Raw genomic sequence first — 26044 nt, forward strand, 5'->3', positions numbered from 1 at the left:
CCCGACTCGCATGTTTCTCTGACACATGACGTTTTAAAGGCCTTCCTCTGTTGACTCGCTGACTTTTTTAAATAGACCATTTATTTTTGTCTTTTCCCTCATTTCTGGTGTAGAACCTGCAGCTGCTCGGGGCCACAGCGATAGAGGACAAGCTCCAGGATAAGGTGCCTGAGACCATTGAGACTTTGATGAAAGCGGACATCAAGATCTGGATCCTGACGGGGGACAAACAGGAAACAGCCATTAACATTGGTAAGAGTCAGACGTGCAAAGTTAGGAGACTCACAAAGGCAAAGGGCCAAGATATCTGGATTTGAGTATTCTCCAAAAACACTGGATAATTCATGTCCCATAGTACGACTCCATTGCATGATCATTGGAACCCTGCAGCCTCCTAAATGCCCACTTCTGTCAAACCCCACACCTTTAGATAGTAAAGAAGGCTAAAGTCTCAAAGCTAAACCAAGATTTAGTCCTCGTGATCAGTAAACTGTACTTATTGTGTACAATTGGTAGCGTGGACCTTTAAAGTAGGGTGGTGCCCCTTTTTAAGATAAAATTATTTGCATTGAAGACCGCCTGCACCCCGACATGCCCTGCTTGAGCACTCTGGCTCAAACCAAGTGGAAAGTCACTGGTGACCCTGATCTGCGTTGTGATGAATTGCACGCCAGCCTCTTACAGGTACTCCAGTCAGTCCTGTGGCCGTTCTTCACCCAGCAAGACAAACAACTGACAAGCTGAATGCTTCTCTGTCACACATATCTAGCAAAAGCATCTGTCGCAGAAGGCCAGATGATGTATGAGCACACTGCACTGACATGAAATAAATAACATCGCATATGTACACAAGAAGGCAGCTCTCAGGTATCTGGTTCCCCCAGAGGTTTTAGCCTCGCAGATGTTATCAGAGAGGTGAATGAGTGAATATTTCTGGTCCACTAGTTCCAGTTCAGTTTCCTTAATTGTGGCTGATATTGCAGCTTTTAGATTTGGCCAAATACTACAAACGGATCTACTTTGATTACAGCCAACATTTAAACACGCAGCCCAGAAAAATAGATATGAAAAGTACCACGTTTGTGGCTGTAGCTACCACTGTGGCCTGACTGAATCGGCCCTTTGTGCCCACCGTGCCCAGATGTGAGGGAGCTCCGCAGAAGCACATGCTCTCTAGAAGTATTTTTACAGGACCGCCGTTTAACTATGTTGCTCTGTAAAATCTTTGCTCAATATTGACTTTGTTTTTTTACTATTTTCCTCTCTGAAAGGCGATCCCCATTGCCAGGGTTAATTGTGCAAGTTTTGCCACATTTGACTGATGAATTTGCCCGATCACATTTAGGTGTTTCAAGGTGGCCAGAACCACCCAAATGCCACACTTGGCACAGGATATTGAGCTTAAATGCAGTGGAGGTCACTCATTTTCACAAATTACCTATGAATTGAAGCACGGCAGATCCGTTTGATCTGAAGATGTAAAGACTGTTATTGTTTCAGTTTGTTCCTAGTCCTGAACGCTCCTGACTTAATAATGTACTGTAACTACACTGACACTGAGTGTCTGGCCGCCTGAGGAAAGAGCCATGTTTGCTCTGGCACACGCTCCCAGAGCGGTGAGTTGTTTGTTGAGGCGAGTCAAACGTACATAATGCTTAGGACGGGTCAGAACCAAAATTCAGTGAAAGGAAAGTGCCCTCTCTTCCGATTTTTAATGAAGGCACATAAACAATGAGCAGAGATACACACAACCCCTTATCTTTCTACAGAAATATACCTTCCTAACTTCTTCACCTTTTACAGTCATTACTATCAGGTCCCCATTCTTTCTTCCTCCCCAAATCCAGAGTTCCCTCTGTAGCTAAACATTGTATCTTTTACTTTAATTGTTGCTCCCGTTGGAACAATTGAGATTACCGTGACTCGAGTGTCCCTGTTACACATTCCTTGAGTCCTGTGGGAGCAGTGTTTAGTTCCGCCTGAGAAAGGCCAGGAATCCAACTTTCTCTGGTGAAATAAAAAAAGGGTAAGCTTAAGGTAAACACATTAAGCGGAAGGGCTGTGGCAGGAACCGGCAAGGGGGAAGGGAGGAGGGACAGTGTTGAGATGGGGAGACATTTTCCTCACATTGGCAAATTTTTGGACGTTTACACCTTTGCACTTAAGAAAACAATCTGCCAGACGCAGACCCCAAACCGTGTTTGGTTTTGACTCTGGAGGTGAAACCCTCTCATTTCCTCATGCAAGGCCCCCTCTGCATGCACTGTGTGGGCATTATTGTGTTTGACTGTGGCTGTTGTTGTGTGTTTTGTGAATAATCTTATCAAAGTTTCCCTCACAGAAAATGCCACCCATCTATTCACAAGACATGGGCTTTGTGGTAACCCCCTTAAAGAAACTAAAATCTCTCTCCAGACAGAAGCAAAGTGTTGAAGCCCACAAATATTCATGTGGTTATGCCACAGATGGCAGCCTTTTCGTACGGCCACGGGTTTAAACTGAAGGCTTCAGTCTTGGTTCGTGAAACATTTCTGTTTTCCCCAATGGGAGGCTCCCTCTACCACCTTGCTGGTGACCCTGAGCATCTGTCCCAGCCAAGAGCTGCGGGGAACGCTCCCCAGAGAGCCATGTTTGGTAACTCAGAGTTGTAACTGCCTGTTAAAACAGGAAACTGACAAACTCTTGTAAACCAAACTCATTAGTCATGTCCCGAGACACGAGCTCTGAGCTGTAACAGTTTAATTGGTGTCCCTAAAAATGTTGCCACATATTGTAGTGCCCTTTTTTGTTTTCTTCTTTTAATCTGTGTGGGTGTGGGTGTAGGTGTGGTTGCATGTGTGAGTGTTTGGGCCCCAACCAGATAAGTTGTCAAACTTATTTTTATTATTGAATCTAATGTAAACTATTACATTTGATCTCGCAATATAATTAATTGAAGCATTTCCTTACTACCTAAGTGCTAACTTTACAGTCTTTTCAAGTCTTCTAATTTTGCTCTATAAAATGTAAAATTTCATTTAGTTGTTTTTCTGTTTTTTTGTAGGACATTCCTGCAAACTGCTGACCAAGAACATGGGCATGCTCGTGATCAATGAAGACACTCTTGATGTAAGTTTTTTGCGTTTTGCTTATCCACAAAAACTTCCTTCTTGTTTGTTTTTTTAATCCACACACACATTTCCAATGATAAAAACAAAGCATGCATGCATTCTCCAGTGTTTTTAGAACAGCTGACTATCATACAAACACACCTAATTGATGATGCATCTACAGTAATTCCCCTGTCCTCTTTGTACATTCTCTGCAAATCATGTCTGTGTTTGCTACATTAGCAGCATAGATGCATTAGAGGTCAATGCTAATCAATCAATACAAACTAATAAATATATCTATAATTTATTCATGTTTTGACAGATTTGAATTACAATTTACATTTAGTATTTCCGTTGTTTTGATCCTACGGGTAAAAATATGACATCATGACGACATCCATGAGTATAATAATCCCCTGATCTCATCACGCCAATCCCTGTGAAAAAGACTGTCTCGAACCTGAAAGCTTGAAGCCACAGGGAGCCTTCCACACTCAGAGCCGCCACACATCTCAGATCTGCCTTTAACATCGTTAAGACACCCAGCAGAGAAGTCTGTTGACCCCCCCGGCAGGAGAGCCTTGTCTGTTGTTTCTGAGAATGAAAAGGGCAAGTCCCTGCACTTCCAGCAGGAGAAAACTAAGCATAGGAGGCCACAGATGGAGGAGAAACCCACCTGGGTTTAGTTTGTCTGACAAGAGCGAAGGAATGGAGAGAAGAAGAGGGTGAGGGAGGGGAGAGCAGCAGCAGCAGGGGGCGGAGGGTGATGACGGACGGCCTTCACTCTGTCAACCAGTCGTTAAGCGTGATAAATGAAGTTGAGGTAGAAATGTGGGGTCGGTGCTTTCATAAAGCACGCGGACCGGCGCTTTGAAATGTCAGCTCTCATTCCCCTGTGGTTGAACAGATGCTTACATAAGGCAGTTTGTTAAAACGCAAAGGGAGAACCCTCTCCACCAAGACTGAGGAGGCACAGTGAACAGAGGACCAGGCGGCAGGGCGGGTAGCTCTGAATGCTCTTGTGCTGCGAAGGAGAGTAATTGGAGCATGTCTTCCTTCTTTGCTGTGTTTAGAAATGTTTATCAAAGGGAGGACAAAGTTTTCAACATCCTCTGTACTAAATCTTACGAGAAGTGGAATTCCCAAAGTGAAAGTTGGTCTCAAAGGTAGGATTAGGTCATTTTGAACAGCTTTGTCTTCCAGTTGGGGTGTTTAATCATGTGAAGAGCTAACGGCGCTTATTGAGCATTAGTATATTAATCTTTATGAAGTACAGTCACAGATGGATGAGGCTTATTATTTTTATTTTTCGATAGAAAAGGTTATTCGTCTGTGTTTTGATTATGAAAAAACACTGAACAGATCAGAAAATCAACAATATATATATAAGTCCAAGGGAACGTTGGATTCAAAAGAACATGATTTATAACGCAAATACACACTTAGGTGTCCTCTCTGTGAGCTGCAGGTCATTAAAGTGACAGAAAAGCATGTGTCCACACACTTCTAACTGAGGTGGAAGGTCTCCTCTCTGGGTGGCTCCAAGTCTAACACAGATGATGACGTTACATCCACACAAACGTCCAGATTCCACATCATGAGTGTCACGTCCTGTTGGCTATATCACTCAAGGGTCTATATCAACAATAGAGCTCAGTCTTTATGGGAAGCTCTTGTGGATTTGTGAATGGACAGCACATACCAATTCCAAAGCCAAACACTACCTAGTCACATAGGCTAAACTGGTCATAATAGCCATAACAAAGAGGCTTTAGGAGGAGACATGTAGCATTAGCGCTAAAAATTCCTCAGTGGAAATTAGGGAAGAAATGGTCGTCGTACTTGAGGGAAATGGTAAACTTTGCTTATCGCCTTATGTGATGAAGAGGTTGTGCCCCAAACAAAGTGAATTGTTTCTCTAATGTATGGTCTACTGGCATATACAAAGCACACGCATGCACTCACACTGAGATGTAATCTAAAATCACTCTGTGATTTCTGTTCTGCGGTTAAATACAGACATCACAACCTGACCTGTGCTTCTCTCTAAAGTGTACACACACACACACACACACACACACACACACACACACACACACACACACACACACACACATGCCTGCCCACTGCTCACCATCTCATGCTGTTTTGCAGACCCCATCAGGGATGGTTAAGTCCTTGCAGCTGCTTTCTGCTTGTATCCTCTTGCTCAATTTCTCTCCACTGTTAATCCATCATCTCTTTCTCTGCGTGTCTCTCACTCTCCTCCTCTCGCTTTGTGAAACGTAAAGCCCCTTTCTCCAAATATTTCCTTTAAGCTGGGGTTTCAGAGTTTTGTTATGCCAAGCGAACGCTGCCTGGTCCCCCTGGTACAATCTGACTGCTTTGACATATCTGACCTCAACACCAGGCAGGACCCCTCCCTCCGTCAGTACTGCTAACGGCCACCATTCTTTAATGATTACAGCTGTTTGAGCATCTGCATGACACATTATGTTTGATACCTTGCAATGTGTCATTGCGTTAAATCCGCCAAGTTAAGTCTGTCTTCCATGTAGCCGTTTGCACCTGCGCAACTCTACCGCACCGCCATTAAGGATATTATTTTATTGCAAGAATTTCTATGCCAGGCTTTTTGGAGTAATACTATATTTTTATTGAAAATATACATCTATTACATCGACCGCAGCAAATGGTTACCACAGAGAAATTGGTTTTGTTTCCTAATGGCTTCACCATCTGTGGGGAAGATGATTGAATGATGAGCGCAATGATGATGTCACCACTCTATCCATCCATTCCACATGTCCCTCTACCAGGACAGTAAATCCTCTTGTCAGTTTCATATTTAAGGCTTTTCGCCATCACTCATCATCATGGCTGTATATGCTATATAAGCAAACATGATCCATTCTCAAAATCTGTCTATGTTATCACCTCTATAGTCAAGGTCGAAGTGCTATAAGCATAGGAAACATAATAAATATCTTAAATATCAAGAGCAGCTGCTAGTAATTTCTTATTGTTTTAACTCTAATGTGAAGAAGAGACCAGATGGGCATTTACAATCTTAATATAAAGGCCACTGGTGCCTTTGGTGCAACATGAAGTGACACAAGCAGTGAAGTGAATGTAATGCATAAATGGTGTTTCATTCTTAGACTTTAAAAGTGCATCATACAAACAGAGAGGAAGATCTTTCTTGTATGTCCCGACTACAGTAGGTTAAATATTATATTTTATAGAAGATTACAGTTGGGGGATCTTACTGTGGTTCAATATCAATCACTCTTGTTCTTATCCCTTATTTTGTGAATCAGTCCTCATATGCAAATGATAAAGTCATTCGTAAAACATCTAAATTTACTTTACAAAAATTATTAATTTGTATGTGCACTTAATTAATTTAGCCTGGATAACAGATGGTGTTATTTTAATAATTTGTTTAGATTTTAGCAAATTTGTAACTATTCATAATAATAATCATAATATATATATTAATGTATCATTATCAGCTTGCACAGGAGATTCTTGCAAACAAATCCACCAGGACAAAAATAGCTACCGGTAACATGATTTAATAACAGTACATATCTCCTCTCGCAGCTACAACATCTTAGGCGTGAGATTATAATGGCTAATTAAACTAATGTTGAGAATGTGTTTTTTCATCACACAGAGAACAAGGGAGACGCTCAGCCACCACTGTGGAATGCTGGGAGATGCCCTCTACAAGGAGAACGACTTTGCTCTCATTATTGACGGGACGACTCTCAAATACGCCCTCACATTCGGAGTGCGACAGTACTTCCTGGACCTCGCCCTGTCCTGTAAAGCTGTCATATGCTGCAGGTAAGATTTACTCCTGAAACAATAAAATGAACCAGAGACAATAAAGTCCACACGATGTTCTTACTGCCAAGACTTTATGCACCAAATGTATTTCTGCACTGTGTTTGAATACTATATGGTACTCGACCAATTCTCAAGTATCCACTTTAATGCAGCAGATCAAAAAAGTGTATGTTGTTTATAGAGATGGAAAATGCTTAAATTGTTCCTTTTTTTACGAAGTAATAAAATTGCAAACTTTGTCAACCCAATAGCCCCAAACCCAAAGATAATTTTACAACAATATTAAACAGAGAAATTAAGCAAATCCTCACAAATGAGAAGCTGGAATTGAGTAATGTTGTTACTTGAAAATGACTTAAATTAAATTAAAAGCTCTATGGTTGAACTAAAAGTAGTATGTCTTTGCCACAAAGGTCTTTGCCACAAAGGTCTTATGGCAATAGTTCAAAAAGTATGATAGTTATAAATATAAATGGTAACTTTCTGCATCATGCAGGTACACTGTTGACCTGCCCAGGCCACATAAATACTAGGAAGCACTTAAGTACTCAAGCAACCATGACAGAGTCTGGGGCCAGAAATCCGCACCATGTTTTCAGAACAACAGCAAACCTTATAACTCTGCGCATTACGTAAAATGTTTTTCACACTACCTGCCTTTGCCTTGTGCACACTCTTTGGACACTAAGAGACACCAGGAGATGAATGAGGCCCTTTAAACCACGGAGAACATAAACATGAACAATTTCACAGCTTAAGACAGACATGCAGTTTACAACATCATCTCTGGAGACTCTCTGTGCTGCACACTACCCCCAAACCGCTGGTACACTAAGGAGGAGGTTACAGGCTTTGCTGTCAGTGAGGACATAAAGTAAAGTTTGAAGTCTTGTAAAAGAAGAGTTATGAGATGTGTCACAACCATCACCTGGTGATTGGCCTCACCTAACGGACCCGGTCAGAAAGCTCTTACAGGATCTCTTTCAGAGGAGGGAGAAGGCAGTAGACCGGAGCAATGCATCTCCCAGAATATAACAAGTAGTCTTTATAGTGGTAGGGTCCAGTTCCCCATGCTGTCCTCGTCACTGCCAACTTAAGTGTTAGTACATTGCATTAAAGTTTTCATTTTTTATTGTATTACCACAAAGGAGGAAAAGGGCACTTTCACGTTAATGTTTAAACAGATTTCTCAACAAAGTATTTTATGAAATACAAAATGCATAAATATTCACCCCCTGGTAGAGGACACACCTAAATCCTCACTGGTGCAGTCGATTGGTTCTGGAGGTCACATTATTCAATAAATGGAGATCACCTGTGTGTAGTTGAGGTGTTGCAATTGATTGTAGTGTCAACACACCTGTATGTGGCAGGTACCTCTTCAAGGTGAGTCCGTACGGTGACATAGAACAAAGAAACACTCCAAGCAACTCAGCCGAATGGTGATTGAAAAGCACATGTCAAGGCGATGGAGACAAAAATGTCTCTGCATATCCTTTGGAGTACAGTTGAATCAGAGAATGACACAGCTGTCAATCTGCCGAGAGCAGTCCGTCCCCAAAAAATGAGTCGCAGACGAGTGATGAAGGCCACCTTAACTTACGACAACTCTGAGGGAGTTACAAGCGTCAGAGGCTGAGATTGGAGACTGTGCAAACAACAGCTGCTTGGGCGCTTCACTTGTTCTCAATGGCCTCGTCCAATCAGCAGGAGTTACTGCGGCAACAGTGACACAATCCCTCACTGGCTGCTCGCCATCAAACAATGCTTATTATGTGACACCCAGTCATGTCAGAAGACCTGCAGCTGAGATTTATTTCCCTTTGTCACCAAGGAAACTGCTCTTTTATAAGTCTTAAAAACATATTCTGCATAAAATGCCCCAATGTTTATTTTTAGGGTGTTCACACAGTTTGGCAGCACTGTCTGCATGCCTCAACCTACAAGTCTACAAAGTTGAGAAAGAGCATTGGGTTTTGCCAAGTGCTGATCTCAGGAATATATATTATTTTATGCACACCCAAGTTGTACTGCCCAATACTGGGAAATGAGAAGACGTTCTTGAGCGATATTTTAACCGAGCATCAACTCTCCATTATAATGTCTTGCTTTGTCCTTTGCACGGCACACTGTAAAGCACCATGACTGGCACATGAATTAACTTTCTGATGAACACACACAATGGATATTTAATGAAACTAGAAATTGGTTTAACATTCCCTGTGCTATTTTTTTTCGTTTTAGAGTATCTCCTCTTCAGAAATCCGAGGTGGTGGAAATGGTAAAGAAACAAGTGAAGGTGATCACGCTGGCTATTGGTGACGGCGCTAACGACGTGGGAATGATCCAGACCGCTCATGTCGGTGTGGGAATCTCAGGCAACGAGGGTCTGCAAGCAGCAAACTCCTCTGACTACTCTATTGCCCAGGTGAGCACAGCGGTTCACCCCAAGTTAGAGAAGCACAACCTTGATTTAAGTATATTTAGATTAATTTCAACGTTATTGTCATGTTGCACAGAGTACAAGGAAATGCAATTGTTTCCTCATTAGTAGTTGGAGATAATAAGTATATATATATATATATATATATATATATATATATATATATATATATATATATATATATATATTAGTTATTCATTATTTAATATGCAGAAATGACTGTTTACTGTATGAAGTAGTGTTGACAGCTTTGTGTACCTTTGACCTGATGCTGTTCCTTCTGTCGTCAGAGTGGTTCAGAGAAAAATATGCCAATGCACTTCAGTCATACAGTTTGATTAAATATGCTGCTTAACTGCTAATAATATTCAGACAAGATTTAAGACAATCTTCAAGACTTAAAGGACTTAAGAGTTAAACTTAATATTTTGTGAAAATATTCACACACTTCCACTCTTAAGGCTTAAGTATGTACATACTTACGGCTTCAGTATGTACATAAAATGAAAACCATAAGACGAGAAGACCAGATTTGACACTTTTGCAGTGTTAAAACATGATTTGAAAAGAAGGTTTGCTTTTAAGCTGCAGGTGCATGTCATTAACATGCCAGCAATGCATTGCTGGCATGTACGTCCATTACCATCCTCTTAAAGTCAGATTCCACAAATTGTCTATCCTGTCATTGTCATCTCAAGTGTTATATGTGTGAGTGATAGCTTGGCACATTGTTCCGAATAACAATAGATCATATGTCTGCTAGGGCATTAGCTTATACAGTGGAGTGGTAACACCTGTTAAACAGGCACCTGGTGACACCCAACACCCAACTTAACCACACAGAAACATATCCAGGCAAAATGCTGCTTACAGTAAATACATTCTTCTATCCGAGTAACCAGTTTGTCTGAAACTCTGCATTGATATCAGATAACCATAAGCAACAAACGCCATGGAGTTCCTGTATCATTGCTCTATTTCTACACAGCACGCCACTCAGTACATCATGTTTCTATTACAGCCACGGGGCATGAGAGTTTGTGAAACCAAGAGTTGAGTAAAACACAGTACGCTCTCTGTGTTTCAGTGTGCAATTACCATTCAAGAGACTTCTTGGTCTTAAGTGCCCCCTTCAATTTGCATGACACGCAAAAGTGTATGTCTTTCAAAGACAGGTGGCCTCTTATAATCCATTTAGGTCCCCGCATTAAATTAAATTACACCTCCGGACTTCCAGTGGTGTTTTCCATATATTGGCGTAACGGAACATTAACCGTAATTTGCAAACTGAAATCAATCCTGCAAGTTGTGTGTATCTTGCTTTTCTATTCCTATACTTATATTAATGTTCTGCATGATCAGCTGAGCTCCTTGCTGCTGTTGATTATTAGTGAGTAAGTAATTTAATACTTGAAAGCTTATCTTAAGTTATCTGTTGAAGCGGAGAGTGAAGAGGCTTTGGCCCGAGCCACCTCTGCTCTCCATCTGTCGTCAGCTCAGGTTTGTGTTAACGGATGTTTCATCCGGCCGTCCGAGGGGTCAGACAAACTGTGCTGTCATTTAACCAAAGAGTACTGTGGTAATGCTGAGAGACAAGAAGGCCTTCAAATAAACAGAATTGTGTTTGCTCTGGTTTCACAGACATTCAAAGAACTTTTCCTTTTTGTTCGATGGCAAAACAGATGCAGTGTAGATTGTGAGCTTTGTATTCGTCATTCACTGGCAACTAAGATGAAAAAGTCAACGTTCTGCTCCAATGTAAGCACACTTATCAGCCAAAAATTGCACTGAAATTGCAAGTTCACCACGGCCCCTAAATGGTAGTGTAATTATAAAGCCATTTAACTATTACGCTGAACCCTTGGAGACCAATACCCCCATAGGACCTCCTGCATTTTCAGCAACTCAAAGCGTGATCTTACAATCTTTTACTCGACATTTCTGGAATGTGTCAGTGAGGGTCTTTGGCCACAATGTCTCATCAGTTCTCTGTGCTGGGGGATGAGAAAACCCTGCTGCTGTCTTCTTGAAGTTCCTGTAAGTGCTTCAGTGTTCCAGCACTGATCTCTGATTATGACGAACCATTAGACAGTGTACTGTACACAGACTTTTGCTATTCATTCGTCTTTTCCTCCATTTCCTCCCACACAGTTCAAGTACTTGAAGAATCTGCTGCTTGTCCACGGAGCCTGGAATTACAACCGCGTAGCCAAGTGTATCCTGTACTGCTTCTACAAGAATATTGTCCTCTACATCATTGAGGTAAGGAGCTCTCAAGGCTGAGAGTCGTGCAAGGGTCTGAATGCAGAGCATTGAGATGTTTCCACATGGCATGATTAGGTGTAAAGGCAAAGATTCCTTGTTCGAGTTTCCATGTTTGTATTTCTGTTGACTGGACCTTCACATTACCTGCCAGTTGGTGTTGCTCCTGGGCTAATAGTTTGAGTTTTGACATACCTAGACACAACAAACAGGCACACTCACAGACACACACACACTCTCTGTAATGAAGGGAAAACTACATATAATTAACGTGCAGCCTGCCTCTCAGACACCCATACCAGTGATCGGAGTGAATATTAATCCACCTGGATCATCTGAATAACCGTGAAGCAATCTCAGGAGCAATGCTGGCCATTTCTTTTTCTGCCCTAGTATGATTACGATATTTATGGCCATAATACATTATTATTAACAAGTGGGAAATACACAATCATTATCACAGCATTTTTTCACTATCAATATGTGATCAAATTGTCTTGGAATATTCAGAATCTCTTTGCTGAATGGTTTTCTAGCGTTTAGCTTGAACAAAATCCTCAAGGTTTAAAATAAATATATGTTCTTATGTTGTAGATCTCATGATTTGACATTAAACAACCATTTTCTACACTCTAGTAGAATTTTGTCAAGATAAAGTCAAGACGATGAATTAAAGCATTTCCTTTTTTATCATTCCTGTGATTATTCAAGTTTTAATGTATTGATGATCAAGAAATATCGATATGCGTGTCTATTTATACTCACCCAGCTTCACTCTTCTTTTATATCAATAGATGATGGTTAGGAAGGTTTACACACATTTAGCTCCCAACATCGGTCTGCTGGTGTGCGGTAGGTTTGATGGCATTGGACACATACCAGACCCAGTACTGATTGCAAGTTCAGAGCTATAACCAAGAATGACCAGACAGGTTAAGTGCTTCCTATCAGCAGCAGCTTTATCATTGGGAGTGCTCAGATGTTTTGATCTTCCGGCCCTGCACTTGTCTGACAGAAGCAGCAACTTTGGCTCCACATCTTTGCATCAAAAAGTCTGAATGAGAAGTCACTACTGACTTTGACCCGCACTACACATCAGGAAGTGTTAATGGTGATACACTGATGTACTGTACTGTATGTTATATACTACTCTTGAGCACTTATGGGAATAAAATATGCTCTCATCGCAAATTAAATGCCAGTGCATTTCCCCAGCACATAGTTTGTTAATTACATAGGAACTTTATCGGCCACAACGTAGAGAATTGTCTTTCAAAAGATAAAAACAAGACAAGTAAGGACATGCATAAAGAACAGAACATGAGAGAGACCAGAACAATAGAAAAATAAGTCTCCCCCCCACACACACTCTACTTATGTAGCTTGAGGGGGCCCAGTAGCCATAGAGAGCAAGTGATTTACACACTTCCTCTACATTTGCGCTGTGAAAAGGGGACAATTTGGTGAGTACTCCCTGGCCCTGCTGTGCAGTGATAAAAAAGGATCAGACATGTTTTTAAAATATCATCACCACATAACCTGTCATGGTAATATGAGCACTTTAAAATTCTCTTCTGTTCATCCTCTTTCTGTGACACTTGACCTCTGATCTCATTTTAGTTTATATACCATGGAGAATCAGTAGACTACCTTTTACATACCAGCATGTCTGCTTCTGGCTTATTGTGACCTAAGGTGAAAGAGGGCAGTCGGTCTCCATCCAGGGTAGAACTGCAGTTATAGCAACTGAAACCGTTTGATCATGCTACCCTTTCCCAGATAAGGTAAAATATCAGCTGTGAAAGCAGATCCAAAATGAAATTCAATTTGCAGCTAATTAAATTTTCAGACTGTGTTCAGATGTTGACATTTCATTTTCATCCCTATTTTTAACCATGTTTAAAGGAATTTCTGTTTAAAAGAGGTGGAACAACTTCTGATGTGTATATATATGTTACATCTATTCAAGACTGTACAAACCCCTCTTTTATTCTCAGTTCTCTTTGCCCTGCATCTGAATCGTAACTGGACCTGTAAGCTACAATCACATCAATAGCTGTTCGAAATTCCACCATTTTTTTTCGTGTATGTCCGACCACAGCTCTCCTTTGAAACATACCAGGTCCCTTTTCAAATAATTTTTTTTTTTCCTACAATTGTAACATAACGTCTATAGTTCTGTATGCTGGGCAAGCTTCTTTCTAGCACACCTTTTGTTGCTCTCTGAAAACATAACTCTCCCTCCCCCCTGTGCTATGCTCCTTCAGGGGATCCAAGTAAATAATAGGACATTTCTGCACTTTTAGGCTGCTTCAATATTTCAAATGTCCCTCTTTTGTAAGACCCTGACATCTAACACACCAGCAACCCGGGGCTATGAGAAAAAGCTGCATTTGTTGCACTAATAGGTTTACTTTTGAGCTGGCATGTTTTTCTCGTCGACTCCCAGAATACCTTGCAAAGAGAGTTGACAGGAATTTTAACTTTTTTGTTCCGCGCACAATTGTATATAGTACAGTGTGTGTTACAATTTGAATTCCAGGACCGGGAGTGTCTGTGTTTAAGCCTCTTTTCGTCTCACTTTCTTTCCACTGGGTCTTTGGATCTTTTTAAGAGACATAGAGTAGGAGGGTGAAGGATTCTACTGCTATTGTGGAAGACTTGAATGTGAGCGCAACCTAGTCTGAAGCTCTTGGAACCGTTGTATTATCATTCAGGATTTTCTATGAGGGTTAATTGTGAGTCAGAAAGTAAGGCTGCCTCTCCAGTGAATGATTGACTGACAGCTGGAACTGCTTCACAGTGTTTCTTTTGGCTCTCCTCATGCTGTTGATTATGGTTTGCATTCCTTTTCTTAATCAGTTAGAGAACAGTTTAACCATTGATCATGCTGGAAACACGACTGTCTATCTAATGGTAAAAGGCGGTTATAATCACTCAAACATTTATTAAACAATGCTGCTCGCATGACAAACTTCAAGCAGAATTCATATCTCCTACTTTGCTACAAATTACACCATTAACTAAAGAACAGTAGTAGTGAAACAAATGTAATTCAGCCACATCCAAGCTAAGAGACCTTTCCAAAGGAAGCCATAGCAACTTCATTCAAATGACCCATCCAGCTGGCCACTCGTGTTTGATTGACACATTGCCAGGGTGCTACAGAGGGGTCTGATGGACAAGTGGCATTTATGAGGCAATTACATGAAAGCTCATTCAGTGCGGCCCAGTGTAGTTAGAGGCGGCTCAGAGTTGCGGAGCAAAGCTTGCCGACCATTGCGCGCTGAATGACACAAAGGACGTGCCTGGCATTGTAAGACTGCTTGTGTTTGTAGCTCCACATATTTCCAGCATATTTATCAGCTCCTTCCTTTATGTCCCTCTTCATTCTTTGCTTGCTTTGTGTATGAATTCTATTAGCAGTTCTTCAGCACTAAGCTTAAGAGTATCAGGACTCACATTGTTGAGGACAAATGTCATTCTCCCCCCACCCCTCCAACCCATAGCCACTTCTAGACCAGGCCTGCCGAGCAGCCTTGGAATCAGTGATTTTTGATTCGCTGATGAATATGCAACAAGTCTTCTTATCGGCTAGCCGCTGCCCAATCCCCCTTTTCTCAACTGCCGCTTCCCTCTATTACTGTTTTTCACGATGTGCAGTCGGGGAGAGAGGCCAGCCACACCCCTCTGCTGAGTGGCACTCAATGTGGAGAAGAAAGGAGGAAGAAAAATCCTGCCTGGTACTTCCCCTAATGAGCAAATCAATGCATCTGTCCCTCAAGAGATGGGAGAGGGAGAAAAAGAGAGAAGCTATTCGGACCCCAAGGACCAGGCCAAAACACTCACACAGAGGCAGTTACCACATGCTATGAATAGGAGCCTTTTTTTTAAACTTTGCACAACAATATATCGGCCCAGAGCCTCTCATTGGGCAGAGCTGTAATTAATTCAGCAGTTTGACCTACTCGCTAGCTTCTCGTTACCGTTGCATGAGCCACGCTAATGGTTGAACCTGCTTCATGGCTCTGGCTTCATCTACACATAACCCATAGCAACAGCATCTCAAATGTATTTTCAGCAAGCCAAGACCACAAAATCACCTAAAACTTTTCTTGCACTGCCAACAGATGTACTGTATACTTCCTGATTCTCATGGTTTCAGGGCCACATGGTCCCAGATTTGAGAGAACATCCCATGTGAATTTGAAATGAGGCCCCCTTGTATAAAAGAAACAACATCATGGTAGAGTGCACCTGATGGAGAGGAAGGCTGGATCTGTGATGGGTGGGTGTGTCAGAGTGGGGCAGGGTCTAGGGGCACAACCATAAACACAGGCCTCGTCTATAGGCGCTCACCCCCACCACCTCACCAGGGGAATGAGGGGTGTGTGAGTGTGGAGGGTGTGTGTGGGGGGGGGGGTGGAACAGACATTTGTTTTCATGCATATGCTTACACGATTAAATGGGAAGGGCCAGTGGCAGATTGGTAGTGGTCGTTTAGAGAGTGGTAGCGGGATGTTGGGGCCCTAAAATAGGCTTTGTCCCAATCTGAGAATTTGTAGCAGTTCATGCCTTCATAATGAAGTTAAATGAAGCGAGGAAATGCTTGGTTGGCACAGCACCCCTGATGTTACCGAGACAGATCTGCCGTGAGCAAAAGCTGCTTCTGGACCACGAAGTGTCAAACTCTGATTCACTGTTGGCATACAAGCAGTTTTTTAGATTGCACATGCAGTTTTTTTCCAGAATGTGTCAGGTAAATGTCCTTTACTTTTGTCCACAAAAGTAAAGACATGAATGCTGGCCATTTTTCCTACTAGATACTGTATTTCAACGTGCACACTAATATAGTTAATTAACTATATCTGGCTCCTGATCTTAGAGGCATTGTTTTGTTCATAAGTATGACGAGTCAAGTTACGTGATAAGCCTCATCTCCAACCAGCATATGGTTTATATTACCTCTGTCTCCCTTTCCTGACACAATATATCAAAGTCTCCATCACTCACAGTCCCATAGCCCTGACTCTGCCCCTATAACTAACCTCCTCTGTCGCCCACTTGTCTTCAGATGGATCAAGGAGGGAACTAGTGGGCTTGATATATGTTTGTAGGTAATCCCGTGATGAATCCAGTCTGCAATTTGCATCCTGGAGGTGGCATCTGGTGGTCTAGGCTTTCCCACTGTCACTAATTGTTGTTCTCTTGTGGCCTCTTTCTGCCTGTCCTGGGTTTGAAACCTGTACTTACTTCGACTAGTGACATGTTGATCACAGGGCAGCACTTCAAACAAAGCCACATTTGTTCTAGGATCATTTTTTTTTAAGTTGACACAAAACATTTACTTTTTTTCATTTTCCCTACTCCCATAACCAACACGTTTGCAAGATGCATTACCCATGCAATTATTTCGCTTTTCGGTATTTTTCATAATACAAGACCATGCAGTCTCTTTCTGAAGTCTCTGTTGTGATAAGAGAGTGAAGAATGTAGTGTGACGGAAAAATGGATTGTAAGTCTGTAGACAGAGTGAGCCCGTCTCAATTCTGATGATGGTAACCACTCACCCTCACTATCACTAATGGAAAGCATATATGGAAAGGGTAATACGAAAGACTACAGTGATTTAGTGTATTCCTCATCTAGTTTGAGTGAAGCCTACAGTATCAAATGCATGACGAAGTGACTTACTGATTAAAATGACAGTAATGACAGAGTGAGATGTGAGTAAACCAGATATGTGATCATTGCTTTCTGTTCCCTGCTCTAACTCTTTCTTTATGTGATTTTTGTCTCCCTTAGATCTGGTTCGCGTTCGTCAATGGCTTTTCAGGCCAAATCCTATTTGAACGCTGGTGCATCGGCTTGTACAACGTGGTGAGCATTAATACAGTCTACTTTCTACAGAGCCCACTTCACTCTTTTACTCCGCCGCACTCTGACATACAACTGATTTGCCATGGTGCCCCAAAACTGATCCCTTTATTGCGTGACTATGTCATCAGCTTCTTTTAAAAAAATCTTCATTATTTATGACCTGTTGTCAAGTCCATATTCCCTCTGTGCTCTTAACTATGTAGTGAATAAGAAAGAACAACAGCTTTGCTCGCCCCAAAGAGTGTAGTTAGCAACGTTTGAATGATAAAAAGAATATGAGGAATGGAGTAGCAACTGAGCAGGCTGCTGATGTCGGGGGTCCCTCAGGGCTTTATAATGGGACCACTCCTAATGAACTCATATTTCATATCTGTCATGAATTAAGCAGAAGTAAAACATGTGTATCTGCATGTCTGATCTTTAATACCGTGCCGCAAAGCCCACAAAGAGTTGATATGTAACTTTAAACTGTTTATTAAAATCAACTCAATTCAATAAACAGAAATTAATGAGAGAATTGTTAAGGGGATTTTTCTGCAAATTCTTTATCAGCTTTGAAAGGAAGTAATTTATTGGAGGGGCAAACTGTCAAATAAGAAGGATATTTCCACAGCCCTGCCTCTTGCATTCATGCCATAATAAACCACCTTAGATCCAGTACTGGATCTATGGGTGGGAAGTTCAGTTCAGTCTTTCACTTTATCCGAAAACTGAGGGAATTCCTCCGGCTCAGTGGGAGTTTGTCGGAAGCAGTGGGCTGAATCCACCCCTCAATGGAGATCTTCCTGGGCCTGGCTCAGAATAAGAAAGGAGACCATTGGAGCATATCCTGTGGCCTGCTGGTCCTGCAGACTGAGGCCTGCAGACTCCCATTCCAGATGGGGTTTCAGGGAACTCACACCAACTGACCCACTGAGCCCCCCAGCCACACAATACCATCCCTCCTCTCACAGCAGCTCCTATACAGAGCAACATTACAACACCACTAAGAAACTATACTTTAGCCAGGCTTAAATACTTGCTTCTTAGTCAAGAGCATCGCAGATGTTTATTGGAGGTGGGTTTTGCATATGAACAGACTTGAAGCATGACAAATCAAAATAAGAAACCCCCGAAGAGTTTTAAGGTCAATGGTTTTTAGCGATGTAAAATAAAGAATGGGGAAATTGGAACAAAAATAAAGCAAATTCTTCTTTAAATGCAACATTTTGAGATGATGGCGGTGATGAAGACAGACATCTACCATAAGCAGACAATTAGACATTAGATCCAACACGGTAGTTTTATAAGTTTGTAAAGTGATTTTGGCGTTTGGTTGCATACATATTTTCCCTTTTAATACCTAGTGGGTACATGACATTTGGTTGGTCACATGTGGTTGAAAGCTCTAAAAAAAATAGTTTGATGTGGACCTTTTGAGTTGAGATCTTTTTTCTGCACATACTGTTCCAAAGAATAAAATGGATTTTTTTTCGCTTAACAATGTTTTAGACAAGACGAATTTGAATGTATTCACTTCTGATTTCAGAACAATAAAGCAGGTGATCTCTTGGACATTTTTATGTTTCTGTGGGGAAAAAATAATCATATTTTATCTCAAATTAACCACTGATGTTTCTCTTTGTGTTTTTCTTTTGCAGATCTTCACTGCTCTGCCTCCTCTCACTCTGGGAATATTTGAGCGCTCCTGCAGGAAAGAGAATATGCTGAAATACCCAGAACTCTACAAAACCTCCCAGAATGCTATGGGCTTCAATACAAAGGTATAGCACTAGTTTCGATCACATTTTGCTTAATTTGCACATGACCAGATTTAAATACTATCGGATTACTTTGGTCTTTTTGTTGTTAAAATCTTTTCTGATCTCCATTCTGTTCTTTGCCGCTCCAGTAAAATGTATTGATAAGAGGTTTTTCCAAATCTACTGAAATATTGTAAGCAAATATTTGTCTATATTCATATGTTGCCAACGTCTAATTTACTGCTTAGATGATTAATCACCTCAGGAAGGTGATTTTATGTTCAACTTCTAAAAGGGGAGTATCATTACCCACCAGTTGGTAGTTTTATAGAGCTCAACTGGTGTCCCCAAACAAATCTGGTAATTTTCCATTGTATCTTTTAAAAATTGAGAAACAATGTTGTGCTCCACCACACAATTGAAAAGGTCAAATGTTTCATCTCTTACCACCAATTAACATCAAAATAATGAACGAGATGTCCCTGTCGTGTTGTTCAGGACTGATGCGTCTCCCGTCACAGTGACCTGGCAGCTGTAGTCAGTGGGTCTCTGGTCGTAGACAGGTTTGGTCTGGCTTGACCTATTCTGTCTGGTTGCAAGGGCTGTCCGTTAGCTTTCCCCCACTGGTAATAAAGATGTCTCCTCCTTTCTCCATGCTGAGCCAGAGCCCTGGACCCTCACAGGCGTGGTGACCTGGTTAGCGCAGCATGGAGGTGGATTAAAGACGGATTGGCCATGGCGGTCAGGGGCAGCGAAGGTCAGATAGGTTGGGGGATGCAGCAGAAAGAGTCGTGGAAAGGAGGGAACAGAGAGAGTGTGCTGTCATTGTGTGACGCCGTTTGTTGCGGAAAATTATGCAATTTGTTTAAGTGAGGGAGTTGTTTGTTCGGAGAGGAAAGCTGTCCGATTGAGTTTAACCCATCCAGGACCACACTGACAGAGAGAGATATAGAGTTGCAACGATAAAGTGTGTAATGTATTAGTCAATTTACAGAAAATGTGTTGCCAGCTATTTAATAGTCAAATGTTTTTAGATTTGTTTTGGTTTTGGTCATGTTTCAAAGCCAAACATAACAAACTTTCTCTGAATCAAGCTTCTCAGCTGTGACGATTCTTTGCTTTTCAATGCTTTTTATGATAGTTAACTGAATATCTTTGGGTTTTCGACTGTTGTACCAATAAAACAAGCAATGTGAGTAAATCATGCCGGTCTGCCGGAAATTCTAACAACGTGACAAAAATCTTTTTAGATTGTAAAATCTTAATTAATGGACACGCTCTCGGTAATAAGGAAAGTACATTTAAGTAAGTCCTCTACTTGTTGTGGCCTAGATGGTTTTTCAAAATTAAAACGGCAAGGAAATTTGAACTCCTCAGCTCAGCCCACTGATAGACCCAGATCCGCCTTTGTTGCCACCTTCAACTTGCAGGCCTAGCTCTGGCGGGAGGTGGAGCGCTCGGCAGGTCCTCCTCTGACCGGGTGCAAGGCTTTGTCTCCCTGCACGGTCAAAACCAATACCACACGGCTGGAGACCCAGGCCGCTGGAGGGAAGAGAGGCACGGGAAAACCAGAACAAGGAATGAGCGGGCCAGACTGTCAGGCCCGGTTGCAGTAAAACGAGAGGTTTTCCTAAAGGGATTCTGATGCCCAGAACATTTCAGCTTTTGTCAACAAGACCGCCAAAATGCACAAAAAATGAAGGTCCTTGTTGTAGCTTTAAAGAAAGTTGAAGACATAGAGCTCTTTTTGTGTTAAAACAGACAGACTAGACACACAATGGGTGGTTGTTGTCAGAAGATAAATTGTTATATCACAGATATATCTGTCCTCACAACTGTCGATTTTAACGTCCAAAATGTAGTTCATAAGGTGGATTTCCCACCATTAACTTTTTTGAAGGCTTTTGAAGATTGCCAAAAAAGGGTCACAAAAGTATGTGTCTGATAGTTAGAAGCAAATGTACCTCAATTTTGTTTAGGCCACATTTTCCAAGACCTATAAATGATGACTCGGCCAGGTCAGCAGGTTGTTTTTGCTGGCTTGTCCACTCTTTTCCCGAGATATTTTCCTTGCAGCTGGCCCGAGGCGAGGCGAGAAAATCCAGCAGGAATTTGGCCCCTCGAAGCCTGTCTTTCTGCACGCCTGGCTCTTTTGTACACAACAGATACTGTCTTTGTGAATTAAAGCTGTTTGTGTTGAGGTGAGAGAAGGGAGTGACTGCGGGTGTTAGAAACTTGAGGCGTGGCTTCAACTGTGCTGCCTGTTCACTTTTAATTACATATACCTGACACTTGAGTCACTCTAATAAACCAGGCTCCCCATTCATGTGGCTGTAATTACGATAGTTTACCAGCAACTATCACCTCTTAAACAGCACTTTCCTCCTGTTTCTTCCCTCTTCTCCTTCTTACCTCACGGGTTGAAAAAGAAACAGGAATGGGGTGGCAGCTCTGGAAATATTTGGCTCAATATTAATTACCAGCGTTCATGCTTTCTTTTCCTTTTGGTAATTAAGACTTCCACAAAGAGCAGAATCTTTACAGGACAGACCGGGCATTCATTCGTAGGCGATCCCTAGAAACTTGTTGGGATACAAGGGAAAGAAAGAGAGCTGGGTGGCTAGAGGAGTGAAAGTGAGGATCCCACTGTGACAAATGATTATGAACATTTATTGATTTCATTAGCATTCATTATTGAAGGGGAAACTAGGGCTTGTTTGCACCCCACGGTGTTTGGGAATGGTAAAGTTGAGGAGGAGGTCTGGACGGCAGCTGTGCTCGTCAATGGGAGGCTAATTGGCATAAACTTGATGTGATTGTAACATTAGTGATAATTTAGCCCAGTTTGACCACAGGGAGGTGGGGGGTTGTTTCAGCTAGACCTCGCTCAGTGTATTGGGTTTTGTGTACACAGTGAGAGGGTGAGGTAATCCTGAGGGGGGGGGGGGCTGCTATGGGAATTTGTGTGGTTGATAGGAAAGGTGAGGAGGTCGTGCCACAGAGGCCAAGGTGTATTACAAAGACTCATAGTCTGGAAAAAGACTTTTCCTTTCACTGTACCGTGTCTGGCTTTGCTCCTCTCCTCCTCCTCCACCATTTTGGAATAACCCTGCGCTGTAAAGCAGTACTACTAAAATGACTCAAACCTGCGGAAATCCCAAGGTATTTTCACTCTCAGGGTGTCCAATGTGTCTCGAATCAGCCATGTTTCATGTTTTACTGACAGATTTGCTGAAGTTGTTGAAAAGAGCTTTTGAGAAAGCGAGCCTCTAACTTTATCATCGGCCAAGAACCGATGATTAAGCAGAGGCCAAAGATTAAAATGTGATATTTTTTTCTGTTTTTATTTTTCCTCCGTCAGCCGTTTACTCTTTGGGTTTGATGAATTTTCTGCTCTCACAAGTAACACCGCCGTCTGGGTCAGCCCAGGGAGGTAAAGGGGGCACAAACGTGGAGCGATTTTTGGCAGAATAGATTTCACGGCTGTGTCATGCTACATCGCCCATTAGTGTTTCGTTTGGCTCTGGCGTTGCATAATGTACATTTGAAACAAGGTGGTTTTGGAGTGGGAGTATTGATTTAAACAACTCATCCAAAGTCTGCATGCTTGCATACACAGACACACACACACACACACACACACACACACACACAAATTGCGGTCCACACCACGATTTTCCAGGCCCTTAATAATTACCATGAAAACAGTTTTATCTCTGTCAGGTCTGTGTGTGTGTGTGTGTGTGTGTGTGTGTGTGTGTGTGTGCGTGTGCGTCTAGACTGATTTCTGCTTGTTTAAACTCTCCTGTCATTTATTTCTACACCAGTTAAAATGCTCACATGAAAGGTCCAAAGCCGAATGAAATGTTATGAGAGCAAACCTTCACACACACATTAATGTTGTATAATGTTCTTATTGTCGAGGCGAGGAGCGATATTTCACCGTTCCTTATGCTCCTTGTTGTTTTTTGTAATTTTTGTTTAATATGATGAAAGAAACTAGAAGTTAAAGCCCGCGCACCGACGTTGTCTACTTGCCTTTCACTGCTCGTACACACACTCAGCAGCCTCTCTCTCCCCCATAACACACACAGAGGATATACAACGTGTCTGTCAGCGGGGTGGCCATTCAGCAAGGAGGCCCCGACAAAACCGCCACTTAGCCTAGCGCTGGGCTGGCACAAAGGGCCCAGGTCAGGGGTCACTTGGAAGGCTGGAGCTCCCCACACCCTTTTCTCATACTTTTTTTCTCTGTCTCCCTCTCTCTCCTTTTGAATCTCCTGCCGCCTCCAACCCCCCACTCCTCTCTTCCTCCTCCTCCTCCTCCATGCCTCCATCCTTCTCCCCTCTATTTTGCAGGTCTTCTGGGCCCATTGTCTGAACGGCCTCTTCCACTCCGTCATCCTCTTCTGGTTCCCCCTTAAAGCCTTCCAGCATGGTAAGTAGCTCCCAGAGAGTCCACCACAGCTCTCGGTGGACTCGGTGTATCAAGAGGGAGGACAGTCAAACGCACATACTTTGTCTTAATTAGTTCTCTCTTCAACCGCCCAGTCATGAATTACAAACATGTGTGTGCTCCCGCAAGAGCGACACACACTAACAAGCGAACTTTCATGTTTGAGCACAGCATGACCTGCTGAAAGGCTTTTGCACACAGTTATTCACACTTACTTCATTTTTATAAACACAGCACTCGGATTCAAACATTCCAGGTGATTGATCAGTGCAAACAATGATGCTTTTCATCCAAATGGAGTTAATTTGACAATGATCAGTCTTTTTTTTTTATGAGCTTTTGAATTTGATTCACGACAACTTTATTTCTCCACATAAGGTAAATTGTGCATGTTTGTGCACATTAAGATGCAAGGGTTCTATGTGCGAGCGCAGAGAGAATGGGGATATTGTGGCTTAAGTCTTTGCTGGCCAGAGCAGAGGACCACACAAGCTTGTGCCTGCTCTCCACACAAAGGGCGCCAAGCCCCTTCACTCTGACTGACAGGCTGTCAGCAAAGCCTCAGCGCTCACAAGACATGTGACCAGCCGGAAGTAAAAGGAAAGGGAGCCTCTCTTTCTTTCTTTACTGGCACCAGTCGCACACTGCTGATATTTTAGCCTCAGCCCAAAACCCACGTGGGCAGTTTGAAGCAACATGTCTGTTTAATTTGGAGTTAATTTCTGTTTTATTCATTTAGGAAATACTTCTAACTTCTGTTTTAGGAAAGTCTTCTCAGCCGGTTGGATTACAATTTAATGGCAGAATAAATAAACATTTTGTCTGAGTCTTTCTATTTCAGCAGTGAATTAGCCAGAACCTTTAATTTCTGACCATGATTAATGCACACCAATTCAGCCTTCCTGATGGCTCCTTATAGAAACACTCTTTCCTTATAGTTGCGAAAGACAGAATTAACATTCCAGACACTCTCAAAGGGCAGTATTGGAAGCAGCGTTTGACTGTGGTTTTCACTTCACTTTCCCTTATCGCTTTTTTATCTGAGTCTCTAAAAGAGCATTTGTTGCATTAAAGTTCCCACTGAGATGTACTAAAAGTAATATCCTCTGTGCTGTCTGGTTGTTTACTCGTTGGATCACCTAATGGATCACTGTATGAAACCCATGTGCTGAAAAGAGACAGCTTTGGCCTTAAAAGCTTCTGTTGTTGATTACCTTCACAGATACCGTTTTTGGCAACGGAAGAACTCCAGACTATCTCCTCTTAGGCAACATGGTTTACACAGTAAGTGCACCAATCTTCTTGACAGGCAGTGTTTCTGCTGTGTTAAACGGTTTAGGTGTCTGAGCCAAGTGTTATCCAATTTCTGTGAATAAACATCACATGGACTTTCTTTTCTTCTGTCTTTCCTTTTGTCTGCTGATATTTTCAATTGTTTTATTCTGTTCAATATGTAGCAACAAAAATATTTTTGGTGCACTTCCTGTGACCGATTTTATGTATTGAAGAGGGACTTGTTTTAATATCAGTTTGATTTATGTCTCCACAGTTTGTGGTCATCACAGTTTGTCTTAAAGCCGGCCTTGAGACCTCATCCTGGACCATGGTAGGTTGATAGCTCTGTCCTCTCTCCCTAAGGTTCTGCTATCTCTTTCCAGTTCCTGCATTTTATATGACCAATGATACTTGTGACATATTTGACATCCTCCTCTAATCTCCAAGTCTCTTTATGGTTTGTTTCCCACTGAGCTTGTAACTGTAAACTCAGTGAAGTGACATGTGCTGTATGGTAAATCCTTCAAGTTGCTAGAAGCCCCCCAATGTGAACTTTTATACCCAACCTGTAAAAATAGCAATGAAAAGACAGTATATATAGTATGACCTTTTCAAGAAAGTTAAGAACCTAAACAATGTGTTTCCTTGCTTTCCTCTAATTCTCCACCAACAGTTCAGTCACATTGCCATTTGGGGAAGCATCGGCCTGTGGGTGGTGTTTTTCATTATCTACTCCTCCCTGTGGCCCCTCATCCCTCTGGCTCCCGACATGTCAGGAGAGGTAAGCACACACATGCTAGCATGTACTCGTACACAGGCTTACACATCGACACTAGAGGCTGATACTGTTTTGGGATTCCCTTTCCTCCTGCTCCTCGTAGTCAGTAGGTGTGGAGCAGGCAGGAGCATGTCTCTCGCCACAGGAATGGGAGTTAATATAATATATACACACACCTTTATATTCTTGTAAATAGATACAGATTTTTGTGTGGGATTGGGATGGGACAGGAGTGAAAACACAAACACTCTGTCTCACATC

General features: G+C 42.0%; 1 protein-coding gene across 1 annotated transcript in view; it reads left to right on the top strand.

The window, feature by feature from the left end:
- Positions 1-26044, top strand: part of atp8a1 (ATPase phospholipid transporting 8A1) — a gene marked incomplete at both ends in the record, with an annotated part of 86583 nt that overhangs the window by 58361 nt on the left and 2178 nt on the right. The window contains 10 exons of the mRNA XM_079228612.1: positions 114-252; positions 3044-3108; positions 6772-6944; positions 9192-9375; positions 11542-11652; positions 17458-17532; positions 19173-19295; positions 23634-23712; positions 24953-25014; positions 25679-25786. Coding sequence (XP_079084738.1) covers positions 114-252; positions 3044-3108; positions 6772-6944; positions 9192-9375; positions 11542-11652; positions 17458-17532; positions 19173-19295; positions 23634-23712; positions 24953-25014; positions 25679-25786 — 1119 coding nt within the window. The remainder of the gene's footprint in view (positions 1-113; positions 253-3043; positions 3109-6771; positions 6945-9191; positions 9376-11541; positions 11653-17457; positions 17533-19172; positions 19296-23633; positions 23713-24952; positions 25015-25678; positions 25787-26044) is intronic.

The sequence above is a fragment of the Taurulus bubalis genome, assembly GCF_910589615.1.
Source record: "Taurulus bubalis genome assembly, chromosome: 13".
Taxonomy (NCBI): domain Eukaryota; kingdom Metazoa; phylum Chordata; class Actinopteri; order Perciformes; family Cottidae; genus Taurulus; species Taurulus bubalis.